Below are 23942 nucleotides of genomic sequence, written 5' to 3'. Positions count from 1 at the left end.
TGACATATGCTCATAGAACATCCATGTCAAATAACAGCCCAATTCAACGAGCATTAACGGAGGAGTAGTAATTTGAAAAATTGGGCCCCCGTAGCACATACGGAGTAATGGGCCCCATTCATATATTGGTGTGTCAATGATTTGCTACCACCAACTGTCGCAATATTTGACTCACAAATAAATGTGAAAACTACTTTAATGGAAATTGCCGAAAAAAGGGCAGTGGGAGGCATAATCGTAATCTACGTTGAATTACCTTTGAAACGATATATCACACGACTATGTTCCCATAAATTTGGAAATTACTGGAAATGGGGGGGTCCCCATTTTTTTTTAAAAAAAGGGCTGAGAGGATCTCATCATATTCATTCATAGAGTATTCATACCAAACTGCATTCCGATCTAATGAGAACTAACGGAGAAGTAGTCATTTGAAAAATGGGACCCCCTGGTTCCCCCTGTGACAGGCACGGGGTTATGGGCCAACCTTTCAATTTTTCAGGCCCAAATAAAAAAATTTGGCTCCGAGCGTCGATGCGTACACATCCATAGATTATATCTACGAAATTTCAGCCCGATCCGTTTACGAATAACAGAGGAGTAGCAATTTTAACGAGTGTATACAACAACAACAAGAACAACAACAAATAAAAAGGAGAAAAAGAACAAAGTGAGTGGGGTTTTGAGTGCGGTAGCCCCGCCTAAAAATATGCTTAGAAAAGAACAGCAAACATGATGAATGGCTAGCTTATACATTGGTAAGCAAACAAAACATGGGCGTTAATGCGCTTTCCTGATATAATTTTTAATATTTGCAGTATTGGTGAATTATATGTTGAGAACCAGAGAACCTCTCTCTGCTGCCACCATTGCCTACTTCACCTTTGCTGTATTTGTTGCCATTTTTTACCCAATATTTTAGGTAACTCATCTTTACATGTCTAAAGGACCAGTACTGGTAAGTGCTGTGTTTTGCACCAACAGGGTAAACAAATCTATGAATTAATAAGGGGATTTGACAAAGCCCTGTAATGGGGAGAATGCCACTGGTGGCCTGCTGTGGTCCCAGCTTTTCCACACCTTAGATAGCAGATATTTAGTGGATGCCATATGCTTTGACTTTTGTGCAAAATTGGGTCCTGTGTGTGTGTTTGTTTTTGGATCAATACTGAATGTGTGGATGTTTGGAACAACCTCAATGACCAACAGTTGTCATGACTTTCTCCTATTAAAAAAAAAAAAAAAGAAGCCCTTTTAGGGCACATTCACACTGTTGTAGACTGGAACAGTAACCAGTTACTGTAACAATGTCTCAGTTTAACACCCTGCGAATCCTTCTCATGGAACATAACAACCTCTCTCCCTCTGTTTCTGTCTCTTCGGCTCCTCTGGGGCAGCGGCCCCCTAATTAGAAGCAGAACCGCTGGGTAGATGTTTTCTTTAACAAGGTGAAAGCAACTGAATGGGACAAGCAATACAAGGCAGAATATCAACAGTGCAACGCCTCTGTCTGAACTCAACAAGTTTGTGGAAAAGTGTTTTACATAGGGTAGGGATGACAAGCTGCAGTTGACTTATCCCCTTTTTGCAAATCTGTGAAGCTGTCTGCCCATTTCCTGCTGCAGAATACATGAATCTATCTGCAGCTTTGGATCTTCAAATTAAGGGCTGGTTCTTGCAGAGCGAAAATGTTAATCTGACTGTGAATGCACTTTACTTGGAGGATGAAAGATCTACACCATTGCTTGTGTTTGTGCTGTGATTGTGACCACTATGACTCAAATCCTACCTAATCAGCCCAAACAAGTCGCAGTCAGGGGACCCTGTTCACAGGGAAACATTTAGCTGAAGGTTACATCCACTGTCTCGGCCTCTGCTCTGAATGAACCTGAAAAAAAACTGAGCAAAGACTGAGAAGGAATTGAATGTAAATCCTTGTAACAGAAATCTGTTTTACCTTACGACTACATTATAGAACGTTGCTTTCTTTTTAAAAGCCCAGCAGGCTTTTAGTTTGAGACAGACTCATTAGGAATTCTAGTTTTCAAGGGGGAAAACTTTTCACAGTTCAAATGGTTTTTGCCTCAGACCTGTTTTCATTGCTTTGCAAGTGGGAAATTCTTTGAAGAAGGAGATTAAAACCATGTGATCATTTTAATTAGATCATTAGCCAGGAATTAAGATCTATGTTTGTACCTTGCGTTCACTAAAATACCAACTGGATGCCAAGACAGATTTACAATCTGCATATTTCAATTTTGTCCTATTTCTCCGTCAACTGCGGCATTTCTTTGTAGTCATTTTGTTGTATGTTTATTTGCTCTTTCATTGCATCAAGGCAAAAAAAAAAGGAAGGTGGCTTAAACTCTCTGTTGCTTTCTGTCTTTCAGGCTCTTTGGTACAACGGGGAACTGTGCAGCCTGCAGTAAACTAATCCCAGCCTTTGAAATGGTGATGAGAGCAAGAGATAATGTTTACCATTTGGACTGTTTTGCCTGTCAGCTTTGTAACCAGAGGTAAGGATGGAGATCACAACTGCAAAATGGCATTTTATTTATTTATTTATCTACATTGACAAAAAACACTATGCATCTAGTTTTAAAAGGGCAGGGTGGCTACATAGTTTTAAATCTATAAAGCTCTCAGAAAAGCTTTCTGTGGCTGGAAATATTTTTGTTTTATTACATCATTCCAGACTTCAGTTTTTCAGTTAAAATGTGTTTTTCTTTTTCTGCTGATAGAAAAAGGGCTGCCGTGCTGCATTTGTAATGCCCTGCTAATTATTTTCTATTATGACACGCTGCCAACAGTTCCCCCCTGTTAGTGGCTGGATCTGTAAATCTTTTAAGCCAGCTGGATGTAAAATTAGCTCTTGTTCTTATGTGTTGGAGGACATAAAGGCACCACAAAAAAGCCCTCTAGAGATATGCTGCGACATCAGTGAGAATACAGCAGCACAGGTGTGAAATGGTGTTTCATGGTGAATGGCGAAATGGACCTATTATAAAATTGGAGTGAGCACAAAGCCTATGGCATGATGTACATAGAATATGACATACCCAAATATTGCTTTTTCCCATTAATATACAGTCAGTAATGGAGCCTCTCTGAGTGCAGAGTGTCCTTTGCATGCTTGTCAGGGGTGCTCTGACCCTGTTCCCCCACACAGCACAAGCCCATTAACCTTCTGCAGGCCAGATTCAGTTACCATAGTGAACACCTGCTGTAAGGGAATTATGACTGCCGTCTCTCCCTCAGCTGGCAGACGTAAAGCCAGGTCTCATCTGGCACAGAATTGCCACGGCTGTGGCTGTTACCAGCTTTATTTACTGTGTTACCACCCTGGCACATTACTAAAGCCAACCCATTTTAGCTATAGCTTCTTATCTTTACACCCATTCACTCACAATGTGGAGCTGTGTCCACTGTGTCACACAAACAAACACAATCATAGAGAACAACATCAGCAGGCCGGCTCTTCTGTGCTATTTTTCTCCTTTTAATGTTTGATGTGAAAGCTTTTCGTGCACTGGAACCTGACTGGTTTTGAAAAGCACATCCTGTGGCAGTTTACTGGGGAACTCTTGCAATGCTAACAACATTTCCCACCATAAACAGCCACTTTGGCTTTCAACTGGTGCTAACACTTGTACGTTTGTTTTCAAATAGAACAGCAGGGTTCCCGCAGATCCTTAAAAAGTCTTAAAAGGCATTTAATTCATGAAAAAATATGGCCTTACAGGGCTCTACACAAACTTTGCTAGTGGTTGCAGTGGTGCGACCAACTTTCTCAGTTGCACATAAACTGGTCGCACCATTTTTTTTGCGTGTACAGCATAGCCATGCATGCTGATGAATAGTTGACTAAATTGGCGTACCGCGTACTCAGGGCGCTCTATTACGCCCACCCCCCGTCCACTCGGTGCGCCCCCAGGCGCTCTGTTGCTACGCGTGCACGGACGCCTCAGAGCACAACTCCACGTTTCCTCCATTTCGATTTTCAAAAATAAGGTCACTCTACGCACTTGCACAGATGCGACTAGAAGAAATATGGTTTTTATTTTTTGTATTTTTGTTGTTTTATAGATTTCTGCCTATTTTTGTAGTCATCTTGTGTTTTTGGAGTGATTTTGATTATTTTAGTCTGTTTTTTTGTGTAATTTTGTGTTTACTTTGGGGGCCGCCAGTTGCACATGTGCACTAAACACTAGAAAAAAATTACCCTAACACTGTTGTGGCATCCCCCCCCCCACACACACACACACCCCCCACTGTGAAGTTAGTCTTAAATTTTCTTTCAGATGGCATTAAAAAGTCTTGAATTTAATTTGACTAAAGCTGTAGGAACCCTGAACAGGGTCCTATCTGAAGTCACACATCCGAGAATGATCACAGAGAGAAGCCTGGAATGTGATGATTAAACTCATAATTCCACCCAAACGTGTAGATTCAAACCACCTAAACTTGATTATTACCACCCATCATCTACACACCCTTTATTTATTTTAAGAGTGGGGGAACACAGGTTTGGCATGATCCACGCAGAGTGTATGAGAGCATTTATTCTGGGCAGGTGAACACAATGCACTGGCCTAAAACAGCAAGACAAGAAATTCACACTCACTTAAACCTGCATAAACATTAAAGCCCCCAATTAACCATTAATGGATGATCACGCCCCATTTTCTTACTGTAAGATAAGTATAACGTTGCTACATCTATTAGAAAAGGAGTTTTACTTGCTACCCATTTGGTTGACGACATGAACCCCGGTAATCAACATAATTAGTTTACATAAGCTATCCACAGAGGTGTAGAGAGTACTGATACAGTATATCATACTCAAGTAGAAGTACTGTTACGTGAATGAAATTGTACTCAAGTACAAGTACGTCATACATAAATTACTCAAGTACAAGTAAAAAGTAGTTCAATTTAATAGTACTAAAAGTTACTAGTTACTTTTACCCCCCACTTTTATTTTTGGAAATACATTTTGCCACAGTGCCCTTGCATACAGTAAATCTCATGAATAAACTTAAAATGGAAGAGACCAGATCTGTCACAGTTTGAACTTCTTTTATTTCATACAGATGCCTTTGTGGAAAATAAATTGTTTGTTAAAAAAAAACTCTGAACTGAGTGGCGCCGTGCATTACATTTAATCTGGTTGGTCGAGCTATGATGTGATGGATTTGATTGTTATCTGGTCATTTGTTTTTTTGTAGCTTCACAATGTCCTTTGATCATTTTAAAACAAAAATGATTTACTCAGTAACGGTTGGGTGCAGAAATGTAATGAATTACTTTACTTCTGTTGAAAAATACTAAAAGTAAAGTAAAATTACTGATTTTGAAAGATACTCAAAAAAGACAATCGAGAGAGTGGAAAGGACATCAGCCCACTACTAGACTAATTGTCTTTATTAAAGCAAACACTAAGTAAATATGTTGAAACTTCAACTTACACCAGTTGATTAAAATATTGTACATTCAATTGAGAAGCAAAACAAACCTAGTTCTTGATGTGGTTGTTAGGACGTAACCTTTTTTAAAAAAAAAGAAAATAAATGCTTTCAAATTGAATTTTTCAAGAGCAATTGGATTTTTTTATATTGTTAAAATGATTTGAGACGTTATGTATCAACTATGACACACACGGTTACATTTTGATCGTCATTGCTAGGAAGTCAAGGGTTATTATTTTGGAAACACAGATTTTTCTTTAATTCATGACGTCTTCATTTGTTTTATTCACAGGTTCTGCGTGGGCGACAAGTTTTTCCTAAAAAACAACATGATTTTGTGTCAAATGGACTATGAGGAGGGTCAGCTGAATGGGAGCTTTGAGACGCAGGTTCAATAGTCGGACCCTCATGGCAGCAACAATCAGCTCCACACTTCAAACACAAGATGGATGTTCTGCTGCACTTGGAAAAAGACAAGCGTCTGTATGCTTGCCTGCAATACTTTTTAAGACCCCTTTATCAGTCCCTAAAGGACGCTATTGTAAATGTTTAAACTTCTAGGCCCTCCCACACCCCAACACTAAGCAGTTACAAATCTTCATGTACAGTTGTGCCTGCTTAGCTGAGCACTGTATTGCTTGTATGTTTTGTGAAAATTGTTTGTTTTCTTTTAGAAAAGGTTCACTGGAGGGTATGTACAGTCTGTTTTCTCTGTATATATAAACTGGAACATTTATTTTATGAAATGTAATGCAATTTTATTACTAGTGTGAATTAAAGATTCTTAAATGTTCAAAGTGAGTTTTTCTTTTTCCCTCTCACCAAGACCAAAGTTGTTGGAAGACGTGAGCCTATGTTGATCTGTAATCATGCACTGAAGAAGAAGCTCTGCAAGAGAAAAATATATTTGAAAGGTGATGCAACAAATCAAGTTTTGTTACATTTTTGTTTTTTGCAGAGTTCTGATGGAATTAGAAATGCTGTTTAAAAATGAACTAATTAAGATTTTATTTGGAATAAAAGAATGTTTCTCTAAACCGTGTTGTCGTGGACGTGCAAGTGTCATGAAAGGGAGTGAGATGCGCCGAGCTGCTCTCTGTGATTCATGCTTCACTAATTGCCGTCTGATTATCAGGGTGAATTGGCCTGGAAAACAAATGCAACATCAAATAAATTACAGAAACTAAATGCTTATCAAGTTGGAGCTCATCAGCCTCTGTCTTTGCATAGCTGCACAGAAACCTTTTCTTCTTTTTGCAGAAGAGTGTGACAACGTCATTAAATAAGATGAAGGCACACCTGAAATGTGTGGAACAAATGCTTTTTTCTTTTTTTTTTTTTTTTAAAGAAAGCCGAGTTCCAGTCATTCTACTCAGACCAAAGGAAAACCGAATATAATTCAGTATGTATAAATAAACATTCTGGTATAATATTATAAAAACTAAATATGATAAGTAACAAGATGGTGCTCTGTAGAGTATCAATACAAGATGGTGATGCTAATTAGGTTACAGCTCTTTTAGTACTAATAATAGTACTGTGCCCAACCATTTGATAAACTGCCTGTGTATCCTGCATTAAATCACTATAACCAAGATCAGGCTAAGATACTTATTCATTTTAATATTTGAGTGTAACGCAGATTCTCAAAGTTAAAGTAGATACTGTATGTAAGGAGTAATGAATTGTATCTCAAATAATAAAATATGGATGACAAGTAGTATTTATGGTAGATGCTTTTAGTATGAAATTAGTTTAAAAAAAATACATGTATATATAGGTTTTTTTTCTAGGAATTTCTCCTTACTTTGTCTAGGTTTGTTTGTGGTGTACTAATTTATTTCCTGCTTAAAAAAAAGATACATGATTTGAAATTTCAGACTGCAATTTTGTTTTTTGTTGTTTTTTTTTAAAGGAAAAAAAACATAACATTTTAAATTTGTTGCACCTATGGTATTAGCTTTGTTCCCTGCCCCCTAACCTAAATGAGACAGTCTGTGCTTCCTGATACAATTTTATTTTATTTTTTAAATGGATGGATGGATTTTTGAGAAACATCGTTTAAATTGCAAAGTTGCCAGATAGAGATAGCACAGCCTAAATTTGATATATTCTGTGAAGTAATATTCTGCACGATTCGTGACACCCTCACATAACCCACCACAACCATGAAATATCAAAGGCTTTCCTGGGATTTATTCAGACTATCTCTTACTGTAAATGCTCACAGTATGTGTCATGTAGACCTCGAAGATTAAATCACGGTAACATCCAACTTGCTCTCTGTTAATGTATGCCCACCATATGAGTCCCAAATATAGCCGATCATGAAGAGGAAAGGAATGAGTCTGTCACAGAGGGTTCTAAATGTGGCTCATCTGATGTATGATGAGCTGGGACACAGAAAAAGAAAAGTCATTAACAGTAGTCAGCAAATCTCCCTAAACATACCCCATCTATATGTCCACTCCTTACAAGCTTCATTATCTCTTATTCACGGTCTTTCTTGCTTTTGGACAAAATAAGGCTAGGTCTAAATTTCAATAAGTGTGACATTATGTGGGCAGAATACAAGCAGCAGGACACAGCACTGCAATGTAATTTGTGAAGACATAAATCAAGTGTGCAAAAAGCATTAATTAGGAATTCATTAAAAATTCAGACTCGCTGGCAGGTGTGCAAATAAAGGATTAGGTAGACATCAATTATACCACATAAGAGAACATTTTAATTGCAATTCCTGGATTGATTTACTGAGCAAAACAATCAGGGGCCCCCCTTGCAATATGGTGCAAAGATAATTTTCCTGAAAAATAATGAGGGAGAAACCTCAAGCAGGTACAGACTGGCCTCAGCTGTAAGTTCAGATTTAAAGCTGTTCATGTTGTCATGCATTAGTCACAATACACGCAGGGCAGGCCTCTATCTTCATTATTTATCTGTGAACATAACTTTACACACACACATAACAAGTGTACAAGCTTTCTGCTCATAATTCAAAAAGCCAAATATGAAATACATGCAACAAAGAGTTATGAAGGTTGACACACACATATATGCATACTCGCAACATAAATACTCACACATATTAAAACGCATGGACTGCAGCTTCCCATCTGCTTGTGTTGGAGGAGAAGTTCTTAAGCACCAAATGTTGTGCTGTTATGACTCAAGTTTGTGAATTCTCTAACCTCCTCTGTGTTCCTGATTACTGCATTATGGCATCTGCCTAATTAGCTTGGCTGGTGTCATATGTTGCACACGAGGGGGTGTTAAAACGTGCCCTTCCCTCTTGCTCATTATCTGCCTCGATTCAAGTGATGTATAATCTCTCTTGACAGGCATTCATATTGACATAGGGACAGCTGTCACCAGAGCATGGTCATAAAAGGTGCAGGTAGAAGCAAAACCACAAGGAGAGCCGATAAACGCAAAACCTGCCAAAAGAATTCCAGTGAAACTAGCGTCTCTGTGTTTCATTCTGGGCCCATAAGCACTGTAACAGCTCTAATTACACTGGATTTCATTTAATGGTTGAGAGTTTTTTGGGAGAAGGAACTGATAGTAAGTTATGCATTTTGATTACAGCAGGTAATGTTCAAGGTAGCCTTCTGCCAGTGTGTTTTCTAATCTGGAGTGGTGTCCAACTCTTGGAGAGGAATCAACCTCATTATTGCCATATGGGAAATTACAGTCATTATCTCTGAAACACTTCTGGACAATCAGTGCAATCTAACATTGCAACTCTTTTATTTTGATGAGACAGAGGTTTTGTAAATTGTAAAGTTTCTTCTACGAGTTTATTTTATATCAACTCGTAAAGGATCTCATTGGCAGTTGTTGGGGCTACAATAAGGCAGATGTCTGTAGAAGCATATGAGACTGCACTCAGGAGTCACCAAAAAGGACAAATAAAAGCTTCACTATATGGCAACTATAATATTTTTCATATTATAATGTGAGAAAAAAAAGCAGCATTCAAGGTTATAAACACTGGTTTAAACCAAATTTTGTTGGATAGTTTAACCTAATGCTACTGCTCGCAGCTACAAAATGCTTCATTGACAATATTTTGCACAGGTAAAGCTGTTTCCCTTTCATCGTGTTATGGTCTGTTCACTTGTCAAGAGAGCATTCTGTTGCATAAGGCAAACACAAGGGCCTCCAATGTGAACACGGAAAACAGACAGAAAAAAACAGAATTCAAGTTCCGAAACAAAAAAGCAATCTGACCTTTTTTTTGCTCTTTATTTAAAACGAGGCCCTAACATGACAGAATTATTAAACTTTTGCATACTCTTTTCCGCCAGAAAAAGAGTGATTGAATGTCTAGAAAATGTGAAAAAAGAACAAATACATCCAGTTTTGCTCACAATACCCTTCAAGTTCTCATAGTACGTGTTGTGTTTTGAGTAGTAACCATGTTATCCTGCGATTGAAAATGCATGCAGAGCTTCATCTGAACTGTGTTTTTAATATGTTGTGATGAACAGGTGGTTCAGATTATTACAACTGCTTTGAAATCTGAAATGGCACGGTTACAAAAACAGATTCAGCTGTAAAAAAATTGGTAAAAAAAAATAAACGTGATAAGTTTACCTAGTGAAACGTCCCTACAAAAGTTTTGCCCCTCCAAGCGCCATGGTTGCACGAAATCCCGCACAACCATGGTATGATTTCGGGAACTTTAATAACCAGTTAAAGTTGCAGTCTGCAACTTTTATAAAAGTGTCATATTTGCTAATGCTGTCACTATGCAAAAACAGCTTTACATAAAACTACTAGATTTTGTGAAAAAAACAGGCTTGAGCCCCCCCTGCTGCTCCTGCAGCCTTTGGCAGATTGCCAGAATGCACCGTGACTGAGCAAAAAGAACAAATCAAAGCCAGGATTGTGTTTGATGGACTGTCTGACAGCTGTTGCTCACAGGCCCCGCCCCTTTCCCGGGGCTGTTGCGCCGTCTTTTTTACAGTGTATGGTCTAGAGGAATAGAACATGGAATTAGCGACTTTTCTGCTTGAAAGGTAATTACTGCTGCTTGATTTACATTATGTTGGATTTGTAATTGTTACACTAGCACTCTGTGGTGCATGTGTTGTTCATGTGCACGCAGCAGCCTCCATGTGGCTGCTGTAAGTGACACTGTGTTGTTGCTGCTGCTGTTGCTGAGGTGTGTGCACATAGAGAGAGAGAAGCGCTGCAGTAAAATGCTTTTAACAGAGCATGTTAAATTACTGTGATGTTGCTGTCTGGCGAACGTTAGCTTGTTAGCTCCTCTGAGGGAGGGACTTGGAAAGTTTGGAGGCAGGGCAAGAGAGCAGCGGGGAGGGAGGGGGAGAGAGGGATCTCAGAGTTGCGGACTGCATCTTTAAGTCATCTAAACAGAGAGAGTTGATGAAATGGCAAACAACACAAAACACTTTAAAAGTGATGCGGACGTGAAGTGGAAATGGGTAAATCCTGAATGAGTTTTTGGGAAATTTTGAAACGGAAAATCCGAGGCCATAAAACGCATTGGTAGTAAAACAGCAAACTCGCATTAGTCCAACAGAAGCACTACAACTACGAGTGAACCTGTTTTTATTTCATTCATCTTGTATACAGTCTTATTTTGGGCTCTTTGGTGTTGTTTTTCAGGCTTCACATGTAATCAAAATGATCATCACAGTGAATGAACAATGGTCAGCTCTTTACCTGTCATGAAACACATTCTCTTTTACACACTCTGGTCTCGTTATGCTGTTTATCAAGTGCTGATGAAAAAATGGTAGTGCAATGGTCTGATTTTTTTTTCATGGCTCGTCATTGTATTGTACATATCTTAAATTAGCTATACCTTTGGGTAGTGCTGGTTGGGGAATAAGCAAAAAGTTTAAAAAGTCTGCATAATATTTTTAAATATAAATTGAAGCTGTGATGGCACAGGGGACATGCCATGTGGGGATTATTCACAGTTATATAATGATAGGAAGAAAACCTGGCGCTTCTCATTTTGGTCACTTATCCCTCATTGTAAAGGTCTGTATATTTCATTGCTGGTGCAGCAGCTTAGGGGATACATTTCAAAGCAGCAAATAAAAATTGGCTAAACTTACAAAATTAGCACTTCAAAGTCAAAAATGATTTGCAGCGAGGGTTGGGGTGGAAGCAGTGTGACTGTGAAAGTGTGTTGTGTGAAAAGCTGTGTGTCTGTGTGTGGATGTGAGAGAGAGAGTGGTGGAGCTTCTGTGCAGAGTTCAACATTAGGCCTTAGAACCAATTTCTAGGCAAATTGGTTTCATTTAAGAATGAGATCACAGAGTAAGCAAACCTCTTTCAGGGTAATCTCATGCATCTGTAGCCGTTTATTTCAGTTTTATATGCATTGCTGGGCACAGGATGTTTGTAGGTAGAATATGCATAATCTTAGCCACAGGCAACACATAGTTAACATGTTCACACTTATCTGTTATTACCCTGAATTTAAATAATGTGTGCCATATTATTGGGTACAGACACAAAGAGCACTAATAGCACTTTAGCATTTTGGTTTCTTAACTCAATTCAGCTCGGTTTTGGAATAATTGCTTAAGAAAAGCACAAGCTGGTCTATTAGTCATAGAGCATGCATTGGTCTTTTTCAAAGTTCATTTCATCATTATTACTAATGCATTATTATTTTGTACAGAATAACTGTAACTTAGCTTTAAATTTCAGATCATTTTTGAATTGTGAAACTGTTGACTGGTTGAGCATTATAAAGCCTAGGGATGGGCGATATTGACAAAAAAAAAATGTAGTTAAAAAAATATTGCGTTTCACAAATTGGGACGGATTAATAGTGACATTATTATTGATTTTCACACAACGTGTGACATGTTTAGCTTTTATCCTTCCATAGTAAAGTGTTAAATCTGACCATAAACAAATCAATGGCTCTCTGTGTTTTTATGACAGTAAGACGTGTTCTTTTTATTTGGCCTATTCCTTATATGGAGTGGTTAGCGTTAGCTCTTAGCCCAGTCTGTGTGTCGGTGTGTTAGCTTAGCATAGTTAGCTTTTGGGTGGATCTGACGGAGGAACTTGAATCGGTTCCCTTTGTTGGATGGTTGTCTGGTTTTAACCAAGTAGCTGTCCATGTTGTATCGCAGCATAGTAGCTTCAGGTAGCTGAGACGGGCACCTGACACACAGACGGATGGCGGTGTGTGCGGGGGGGCGGTGGCGGTGCACGTCAGAGCTTCCGTAAACAACGTTCCACTCCAGGGAATAAAAGTTGACAACAAATAGGGGCAGTTTTGGCCCGTGGAACACATTTTTTTGGGGGGCTTTCTTAGCTATATTGAGGGACAAATGGCCCGTGGTCCTCGCTAATTTCCGACATGGGAATTCATCGTGTATACCGTGGGATGACAAATTAGTACCGGTGAGAATGTTTTTGACGATAAAATATCGCACATTCCTAATAAAGCCATTTTGTTTTTACAAGCAAATTATATAACTGTAGAGAAGTGCTGTTCATTAAGCAGTTTACAGTCTGAAAAGCTCCCCACTTTTTCTAATAATGGGCTTTTTTATTAAACTTTTTAGGCTGCTTTCACACGATACTGGTATCGGTATCGGCACATTTTCCGTTACAAAACAAGAGCATCTTTTCTTGTCTTCCATTACTTTATTAACGTTTTTATAAATAGGACTCTTGTTATGAAGTGAACCGGAAGTTTGGCGAGTAGCACAATAGTTGGTCTTTGAAAATCTTCGAACTGTCGGCAAAAAAATGTGTTTCCGCGAGATTTATTTATCAATTGACCTGATAATATTCTACTCGGTCACTTTCTTGCTTAGAATACTTACAGAACATTCAAAGGTGGTGAATCAAGTGAGGTATTTAGATTCTGTGTGCTTACAGTTTTTCTCCTTGTAGGTACGAAACGCATCCTGGGAAACTTCAAAGTATACCTCAGTGGGAACAGTCATCATCTTAATCATCATATAGAATACAGTAGACAGTACATACTCATTGAGTTCGTAGTGCACAGTACAGAGTACGCCATTTCAAGCACAGCCTCAGTGTCCACCCTGACGTAAATTCTTATGCACAGAATACAGCTTTTGACATCACACACAAAATCACAGGTCGTAGGCTCAGCAATTGTGACTTTCAAAAAGCTTGCGTTGTTCTCAATAACAAAAACCTAAAAACAAAACATTTATGTTTTTTACAAATTAACCAAAAAATTAAAAAATCTTTCAAAATGTTTCACTTTCAACACTTCAACACCAGACCTGAAACCTGTGCTGAACAATTGCAGACAACAAACTTTTCAGGTCCATGTACGTGTTCTGTATGAACAAAATCACTGTATTGATCATAAAACAACTCAGGATTGTCCATTGACATTTAATTCACCACTTTCTCGATTGCTTTAATATAACTTAATTGATATTTACCTCAATAAAAAAAGTAACATTTGTCACTGTACAACATTTCCTACAGCTTAGCTATAGCATTGCTAATGCTAAAGCCAGCACACTGTTCGCGTAGACATAGGACATTGTAGCGTACATGTCCAATTCTAAGTCTGTTCATGAGAGATACACATAGCTTAGCATTTGTGCTTAAATTGACCTGACAACCATAATCAAGATGTATCAGCTCTGTGTAAACATTCATATGCCTCACGTTCACGCCTCAGTTAGAACTATTTCAGTACAAGGTGTAGAAGTGTTCACCACTCTCATGAATGAAGTGATGACCTCAATCGCTAGCTCTCTCTCTCTCTCTTTTTTTAATTGCATGCAGAAGGAGCACTGTATGGTGAAATAAGTTGATCAGATTGGTTTCCCACCTAGCAGCCCAGCTAATAACATGACAAGCAAAGAGCTCGAGGGAGAGAAGATTTGGAATATGGGCTTTGCCACTCTGCAGCGCTGCTCTGCTTAACACAGTGCTGGACTTGGCAATAAATTGCTTTGGTAATCAGCTTTTTTGAAAAGCTTATTTACTGCTTGTTTTGTGTTTATTGTAGCTCTCAGAATAAAATATGAAATTGGATTTTATTAGATGTGCAATTTTCTTCTCTCATAAAGAATGGTGAGAGTGTGTATATCACCTCGTTGAGTATGGATGATCTAGAGGAGGCGAATAAGAGTATTATATTTATTATCTCTGTTTTGATGCAGTCTCCTTAGGATCAGGAGGAAACATTTCATGAATAAATTGTACAAAAAAAGAGGAGCCATCAAAAAATAACATTGGTGTATCAAAATGTATAATCATATAAAGGTGAGAATAAATCCAATGGGTTGATGTATTAGTGGAGGAGGGTTCCCTTATATCTGGGGTTTTCAACTCATGGGTCAGGACCCAAAAGAGTCTCGCAGACCTATTTTTCTGTGCAGTTTATGCTCCAGATTTTCATTTAAAATATGTAAAACATTTGCTATTTGTGTTGTCATTTTAAGGGGTTAGAGGGGAACCACAGCCTTATACTGGCATTCATTTAACATCTGAGAGGTAATAAATGCTTGTTTTATAATAGAAGTAATGTTTCATTAAAAATACACAAACCACACTCTCACTAGTCATCATCCATTAACAGATTATTGGAAACCTGGCAGATCTCTGTGTAAAACCGTGTTATAAGATATAATGTGGAGGGAACACATCTATTTCCCGCAAGTTTCATTTTGTGAAAAACTTGATTGTTTTTTTTTTAAAGTCTAAAACACTTAACTAAGATCCTATCTTTAGCTATTGAGAATATGACTATGAGAGGAGTGAGGTCAGATATCGCCAGATTGTTGGTTGTTATTTTCAATTCTTAAATAATAGTAATAATAAATTATAATAATTTGTTTGTTTATAAAAATAATAATCTGTTGATTTAAGTTCAATGGACAAATCCTATTGTTCAATGTCAATCGTCACTAAAAAGATCCTTGTGATTCAAAAAAATGAATTCACAGCATCTTTCAGGTTCATTAAAGCTGCAGTTTGTAGAATCTGTGAGACTGGAATGGAAACCACTATGCTCAAATTAAGTAGGCACTCAGAAGGCAAGTAATAAATGCACAGTTAGTCTTTACATATGTGTCTGTATTAATATGTTTCAAATGTAACTTAACTCCCAGATTGTTGCTGACCTGCCACTAGGGGGAAATTTAATAAAAGCCTTGTCTATGGGTGTTGCTCCAGGAGCAGTTAAGACACGCCCAGTCACAGCAGCCCACAGCGGTGCGCTACGAACACACGCATGCACAATCCCGATGTGATGCTCACACAACTCTACAGACACTAAAGCATGCATGGGCAAACAGCCCGTGCTCTCCAGCCATGAGCTGCGGAAAACCAACTCACAGACACACATACCAGGCAGACGAACACAAAGCGACAAGAAGTACAAATTACAGACACGCAGAGACCGACGGATATACACTCACAATGTGGCTGTACATAGTAAGTAATTTTTATTTATAAAGCGCTTTTCTCAGATAAAAAAAGTGCTGTACAGAACAGAGGAAAAATTAAAACAACAGGAGCAACATCATAAAAGGATAGTAAAACAGGCGAATTTGCAACAACAGGAGCAGCATCATAAAAGGATAAAAAGGAAAATAAAGTTAAAAATCCATTTAAAAATCAATTTAACCAAAGGCTTTTCTGAAGAGCGCAGTCTTTAAATGATTCTTAGGAGTCTACAAAGTCAAGCTCTCGGGGGGACTGGTGCAGGTCATTCTAAAGTCTATGGGCCACAGCCTGGAACGCCAGGTCTCCCTGGGTTTGAAATGAGTTTTTGGGATCTTTAGGACACCCTGGCCAGAAGAAGGGTGCGCCCTGAAGTGTAGGGGCACAAGTCAGCGATATACTGAGGAGCCTGACCATGCAACGCAAGGAAGATCAGAACAACAATTTTAAACTCAATATAAAATTTGACCAGAAGCCAATGAAGATTAAATAAAATGGGGGTAAAGTGGGCTGTTCTGGGTGCACCAGTTAAAAGTCTGGCAGCAGCATTTTGTACGATTTGAAGTCTGTTCAGAGTCGACTTGTTGAAACAGGTGAAAACAGAGTTACAATAATCAAAACGAGACAATATAAACGAGTGAATCATTTCAAGATCCGATTTTGCAACAGATTCCTCACTTTAGAGATATTTCTCAGGTGATAAAAAGTGACCCTCCAAAAACATTGACTGATCAAACACAACCCAAGGTTTCTGAGGTCAGTTTTTAACCAATGACCTCAGAGCAAAGGGAGTTCTTAATGAGCGGAATCTTGTTATCGGGAGCGAAATCAGAGTTTTCGTTTTGTTCGAATTTATCTGAAGGTTGTTCGATGACAACCAGTCTGATACAGGATACACAATCCAAGAATTCAGATAAAAGGTGAAACTGAGTCTTTGAAGAAGTAATAGAACTGAATGTCATCTGCATAGAAATGATAAAAGACATTTTAAAAACCACGAATCAACCGACCAAGAGGTAACAGGTACAATGAAAACAAAACAGGCCCTAGAACAGAGCCTTGGGCCACTTCAATTGATAAGTTGGACACATTTGACATTACATTGTTAAAAGCAACGTTAAAAGTTCTTCCATTTATATATGAAGTAAACCACTGGAGAACAGCCCCAGAAAACCCCATCTCATATTTGAGTTGATCAATCAGAATACCATGATCTACAGTGTCAAAGACCAATGTCAAATCAAATAAAACCAAAATTGTGTAGCGACCAGAGCCAGCGGCCATCATTATTTCACTGGAAACCTTCACAAGAACAGTTTCAGTGGAGTGGATTGACCATAAGCCAGATTGATAATTATCATAAAAATCATGCTGTTCCAGGAATGAGGTTAGCTGCTTTGCCACCACTTTTTCCATGATTTTTGACATGAAGAGAAGGTTAGTTTTACCCTACTGATGATGTGTTGTTGCAATAGTACTTCTGGGCCGGTAATTTATAGGCTCCCTGGGATCAAGAATAGGCTTTTTAAGAATGGGATTCACCACAGCATGTTTAAAGAAGCTGGGGACAGAGCCAGATTGAAGTAAAAGGTTTATCAATTTTACCACCCAAGGACCAACAACAACAAAAACAGGGAAGTAGTTACAATGTCAACAGGGCTCAATGAGGGTTTCATCTTGCTCACTAAAACCTGTACATTCTGTAGGCTGACAGGAGAGAAGGAGGACCATGAACACACAGGGGCTGAGGCAGTGCACAAGCTAACCAAGGGAGGAGTGATACTGGCCCTAATGTCTTGCACTTTCTTCACAAAGAAGTTGAGGGAATTGTTACAGTCATCCTGTGTGTGCACATAGGGAGATGAGGGTGCAACAAGATTTTCAATAGTGTCAAACAAGACTTTGGGGTTTCTATTATTTCGTAAAGCAAGATTTGAGAAATAACCTGAGCGAGCGCGTTTTATTATTTCATTTAGCTCCATTATCATTTATTTAAGATGGAGTCTATGCACCTCTAATTTTGTGGCTTTCCACAAACGTTCCACTTTCCAGCAGCTTCTCCTAAAGCTAAAAATGGCTTAAATCAACCATGGACAAGGTTTTTTATGAGAGCCTAAAGTATTTTTAGCTGGTGCTACTGTGTCCAAAACAGTCAGACAATGGCTATGACATACACACATAGCTTGATGAACCCTCTGATTAGACCAGAATCTGCTCCTTATAGAAGGACAGAGTCACAAACATCACCGCTGCTGAACACAGTCCACATGGAGCTGTCAATCAATGCTCATGGACGACTGTGAGAGGAGGAAACAAGTCCTTCCTACCATGTTTTATAGGAGTAGTGGTGCCAACAGTGCTTGCTCGTGACGCATGATTGTCCTATGATATCTCCGCATCTCGTTCTCAGCCAAAAGCATAATTAAATTGTAATAGACGGGAAACAGCCCACAGAGGGCATTCAGTCTTACATTTTACAATTAAAAACAGCATATTGAAATACTTTGAATAAATGTCAGGCATTAGACTAGGATCAATTAACAGCACTACTTAATACCCAAATACATGTTTATTAAGCAGACAAAAGTGAGTATGCAGTTTAGTTACTTATTAAATGGTTGGCTCACTAATATTATTCTACAACCTTGTTGACCATGTCTGCATTTGTTGTTTTGGGTTGAAACTATTTGTGGTGCAATCTTTTTGCATGCATTTTCTTGCAATATTTTTTTCTTTTATTCATTTATCATATTGCATAATTGTGACAGTTGCCAGCCTTCCTTAAGGAAGAGTAAATAAGACTTAACTAGGGGGAAGATATAAAGAGATAGTGCTGTATTACACTTGAGTAACGGATGAAACATACTCAAGCGTACATCCACAAAGCCAATTAACTGCAAAGCTGAGATTTTACTACCTCACGGATATTGTCCGCGTACTTGGTGTCACACAAAACACTGCTCGGCATTGTATTGACCCGCATTAAATGTAACACTGACCTGCATTTCACCTTCCTGGTAAAACAAAGCAGGAGAGATGGAGACAGGTTTAGAGGAGGGACTGGCAGACCAGCTACGAAAGTACCGGCACCTTTAAAACATGTCCCAGGAGTACAAGGACTACAGAGAAGTGCTAGGAATTTTGGGAAATGTAGGATTTTAATGGAAACGACTATGTATATATACTCGTCAACGTGGTGTCCATTGTGCGCGGAGTCCGCCCAAGTATGTTTGAGCCTTAAGGCAGATATAAAAATGGTAAAAATATTAAGGTGGGCAGGACAAAAGGCCTTATGGATGAGCCGTTTGTGTAATGTGCTAATTCTGTGGAGTGGAATGAAATTTGCTGTGCCAATGTAGTGAAATATGTAGAGAATATTTACTGAAAACATCCCAATGCTCAGATACCATAAACTTGAGCCTAGGTTCCCAAAGTGGGGTATGACGAGAGCCACATTGGTTTATGCTAGCCAAACGTGCAGTAAAAACGTTGATGTCCTCTTCTCCCATTTAGTTGAGTGAAAGTGGATTTTCAGCTTTGACAAACATGACAAAAAAGTAGAGAGAACAATTACATTCTCAAATTCAGACAATCATTGCTGAGTTATGTGCATCTTCTCAACCTCACCCTTCTCATTAATGTTGTAGTGAGTTGTATTTTACAGTTTCAGGGTGATGAACAACAAATGTTTGGTAGATGTGTTTTACCCCAAAAAAGAGATTGTTTCTCACTAAAAACATAATTAGAGCTATCCCAAAGCCCCAAACATGCCTGTGCGACCCCACCAGATATAAGTGTATGAGCAGCTGGTGGAGGCCAGCGCATCTCGCAGGCCCACGAGAGGACTGGCACATGCTCCAAGAAAGCTGGAACAACCGCCCGAAGACGCCCACAAACATTCTTCCACAAACTCAATATACTTTGCCACAATTTACCACATCTAAGGTAAGCCTTTACATTAAACAGAACAAAAATAGTGTTTCAGTGTTAAACTCAGCTGATATGAAGTGTGTGGTGCAAGCATGAGCATTCTTGATACTTTTAATCCAAGTTATTTTTAAGTCTGTAATAGAAGAAGGTTTGCACTCAAACTGGTTTTGACGGTCCCTTTTGTGATTTGAGCACACTTACATTACACGAGGATATCTGGTTGAGTTTTTACCCAAAACATTATAAATTAATATGTATGAGTAATAAGTACTCATTGTAAATACATTGTAATCGTAGGAGTTATTTTTCTTCTGTAACTCCTTTGTCCTAGAACTCCTCCTAGGCTATTAATGCAGCACACATGTCATCTCATAGGGGCAATGACAAGGATGATTTGTCAACCTTTTTTGGAGCCAAAATGTCAAGGTCCCATCATGTGTCAAATCTAAAATTTCCATCTCTCTATGAATATTTATCATACAGGTTTGATGCTTATATTTATGAAAAGCTCATCTCAAATAGAGTATTATATTTAATTAGACCGAAGCTGTACGACCTACCAGTAAAAAGATTGGTAGGGGTCAAAGTTCATGACGTCACAAAAAAATTGAGATACAGTGCTCAGACTCAACATTTCCTTTCAATGTGAGACCTTGACCTTTGCTCAAGGTCAAAAAACAAAAACAATACTTTTCCCCTCTAACTTGGCCAGAAATTGCGATACAGTTCTCAGACTGGTACCATTGAACAAAATTTCCTTTCAATGTGGGACCTACTAGTTAAAAGATTGGTACGGGTCAAAATTCATATCGTCAAAAAAAAACAAAAAAAATATTTTTTTTTCCCTATAACTTAGCGACAAATTGAGAGACAGTGCTCAGACTGGTACCATTGAACAACATTTACTTTCAATGTGTGACCTTGACCTTTGCTCAAGGTCATATTTAATGTCAAGGTCAGTCTTCTGTTTTTCCTGCATTATATAACTTGTCGACAAATTCAGATACAGGTTGTCATTTTTGCCAATTTTAAATTTCCAAATACGTATTCACCTTGCGAATACAGGTCTTGCCTTGTTCATATTCAAATCCATTGCCACGAGTCAAAAATATATTATTGGAGTTTTTAGAAGTTATATAAGGAACGTAACAGATTAAAGATGCATGTGAACACACCTTTAAGTTTTTTTTTTTTTTTTCATATAATGGGTGCATACACATAACCCAAGTGTCCTGTTTTATGTTTTCCCCCCAAGTCATACCCACAGTGTCTGTGAATTGTACTCTGAGCATTGCTAAATTGCAGGTGACCAAACACTGATAGTAAATGAAGACTCACTGAAGGCACAGATGCAAGGATGAAACTGAAAGAGCGCTCTGCTAACAAGAGGCATTTGCTACACCTGCTGGTGGTGTCACAGCCACTAAGGTGTCATGTCATGGCATGTATACAAATGATTGATTAAATACTCAAAAGACACTTACTTCAACATAAACACCAACAGACTCGTTGCCTTTGAAACTTACACATGTCAGGGTTAAGGAAAGAGAGAGGTGTGTGTGTGAAAAACACACGTACTAAATCTCCAAAGTACAAATCAAAGCTGACAAGACTAGAAAGAAAAACCAACCAAAGTCAATAGAAAACCGAAAAAAGACTCACCGGGGGGAGCGGCATCAAGCAGAAGACATGAAGACAATGCAGCAGCCCTCACTCTGTGTTCAGCTATTCCTGTAGTAGTCGGGGAAAGATAATTAGTTGATGAGAAACACCTGAGTGGAAACATCAGACAAATCAACAACTAGAAAAGAGCACAACATATTGACAAACTAAAGGTCTAACAAAAACCAAAAGAAAAACCAAAGCAGAGCCTCAAAAGGCCCGAACAAAACATGAAAATAGTTTTTTTTTTTCATGTCTGCATATGTCGATGTAGTTTAATAATATTACATGTAGTGCAATCTTTTCCTGACAATAGGCATGTTTTATTCTTGCAAGAAAAATCATTAGATTGCATAACTTTGACTTTGAGAGGAAGGAAATACAAGGGTAAAGGGGTGAGGGAGGACAATGACATGCTGTTGGTATAACCTGATGCTACTATTGTTTAGAGCAGTGTTTCCCAAATGAGGGGAACGCCATGGACATACAGGGGGTACTTGAGAGAGAGAAAGAGGGGTTTTATAATGTTTATATGTTTTAGTTAAAATTGATAATTATACGAAATATTACCAGCAACTCACAAGTGGACAACAAAAACACACTGTAAGAGAAAAAATATGCTGAATTAAAAAAAGAACAGAAAAACAACAAAGTACACAAAATGACACCAAAAACACACACACTAAGAGATAAATATACTTACTATTACCAGCAACACACAAAACAAGAAAAATATCATCATTAAGATCACTACAAAATACACAATAACGGCTTTGGGATGGCAGAGGGTCCTCTATTTATTATTAGAGGGTGTATAATCAACAGATTAATGAGCTAGCGCCCCCTCTAATTGAGGTCAGAAGCTGAATTGTTGTCCGTTGATGTAGTTAGCATGTAACAAGGTTAAGCCTACAAAGGAAAGTTTAAAATTGGTCTCGAAGCATACTAGTCTTTTATCCCAAACTGGCTGTTTGCAAGACTTCTTGAAATACCTTGTTTTTATAAATTCTTGTTTGACTTTCAGGTGATTACTGCCACTATGTGGCATTTTATAATTTTGAAGACTCTTAAATATTATTGAGGACCCATCCATTATACCATGTGAAGGCAGCATCTCAAACACCAAACATTCAACTTTGTTTTTAAATGTAATTATTTATTACAGCCTTGAAATAGCAGCACACCTTATTATGAAAGGAAAACAGTAAGTCAAACCATGCAAACATTGTATTCTCAGACTAGTCCAACTCATATTCTGCCATTTTTCTGGTAGCACATAGTCACAATGCAACTCAAATCAGATCTCTGTAGCTCTGACATACTTTCTGCTCGAAGGTACAGGATGCCTCATATATCATTAATTAATTGCGGCAGCCCGCCACCTGTGTTTTAACTGAATAAATAGCCCACAAAGTGAGATGCGCCTTTTGATGTGAACCTTTGGGGAACAGGCACCATCTTTGTATTTCTACTTTGATTAAGCACAATGCTAAAGCATTTCTACTACTTCACATTTCAAAGTCCTTTTAATTTGGGAGAAAGTGGCATGAAAGCTGTTTTTGGGAGCTTTAAACACTCTTCATTTCCTGTAGTTACAGGCCTTTCTCACTGTTTTGCCCTCTTTATGTTTTTGTATAGTGAACATTTCATACAGAGCTGGACTAGTGAGCAAGTGTTGAGCTTTCAGATAAAAATTGATTCCAGTAAATTCTCACCTGAGATCCATCACGGTGAAAGGCTTTAAAAGGTCACACATGTAATAAGTTCCTATGGTCGCAGTCTCTCCAATAATAGGCCTTTAGTCTGCCATGGAAGACTGGTATATAGAAATAATTGAGTAATCTGTGGAGCATTCAATTCAATCGTCTGACTCAGTGACAGTGCAAGGCCTGCTGGGCTGTGAAGAGGTTTTACTGGCGAGTCTTTTCAGCTGGCAGGGAAATGGTTTGTCTCCTGAAGCCATGCAACTGCATTTTGTGCAGACGTACAATGGATCACTAGCATGATAGAGCCTATTCCAGGTCTCAATATGTCAGCATTTCAGCAAAAAAAAAGAAGCTGCAACATGACAGAAAGTGCCTGGAAGCATAATTAAATTGGAAGCTATTAAAGTGTTAAACTAAATGAACACATATTTCCACTGTATCTCGTGAATTATATGATGTCAAGAACATAATTAATTTTTTGAACATATTAAAACTTTTCAGGAGTAAAAGTTAAAAAATATATTACAATGTATATGAAATTTTTCATTAATCATATCTCCAATAATTCTCTTAAGGTACGTCTGATTGTCCTGATTTCTATTTCTATGATGAACTAGAAATCCATCCAGAGGGTGCACAAAATTCAGCTGAGTTAGTTGAAGTGTGTCTCACTGTCACTGTTCGAAAATCATAGGTTATTGTAAACAATTGAAGGTCTAAAAACACAACA

At 38.3% G+C, this 23942-nt stretch overlaps 1 protein-coding gene and 1 long non-coding RNA gene across 2 annotated transcripts in view; one reads left to right on the top strand and one right to left on the bottom strand.

Moving 5' to 3' along the window:
• The window catches only part of lmo1 (LIM domain only 1), a 30507-nt gene extending 24246 nt beyond the window's left edge, over positions 1-6261 (top strand). The window contains exons 3-4 of the mRNA XM_028441090.1: positions 2391-2516; positions 5761-6261. Of these exons, the coding sequence (XP_028296891.1) occupies positions 2391-2516; positions 5761-5866 (232 nt within the window). The 3' untranslated portion in view covers positions 5867-6261. The remainder of the gene's footprint in view (positions 1-2390; positions 2517-5760) is intronic.
• LOC114458685 (uncharacterized) overlaps positions 1-23942 on the bottom strand; it is a 196365-nt gene that overhangs the window by 133855 nt on the left and 38568 nt on the right. The window contains exon 2 of the long non-coding RNA XR_003673106.1: positions 21507-21575. This is a non-coding gene — a long non-coding RNA (uncharacterized LOC114458685). The remainder of the gene's footprint in view (positions 1-21506; positions 21576-23942) is intronic.

The sequence above is a fragment of the Gouania willdenowi genome, chromosome 3 (genome assembly GCF_900634775.1).
Source record: "Gouania willdenowi chromosome 3, fGouWil2.1, whole genome shotgun sequence".
Classification (NCBI taxonomy): domain Eukaryota; kingdom Metazoa; phylum Chordata; class Actinopteri; order Blenniiformes; family Gobiesocidae; genus Gouania; species Gouania willdenowi.
This window is presented reverse-complemented; position numbering and strand designations above follow the sequence as displayed.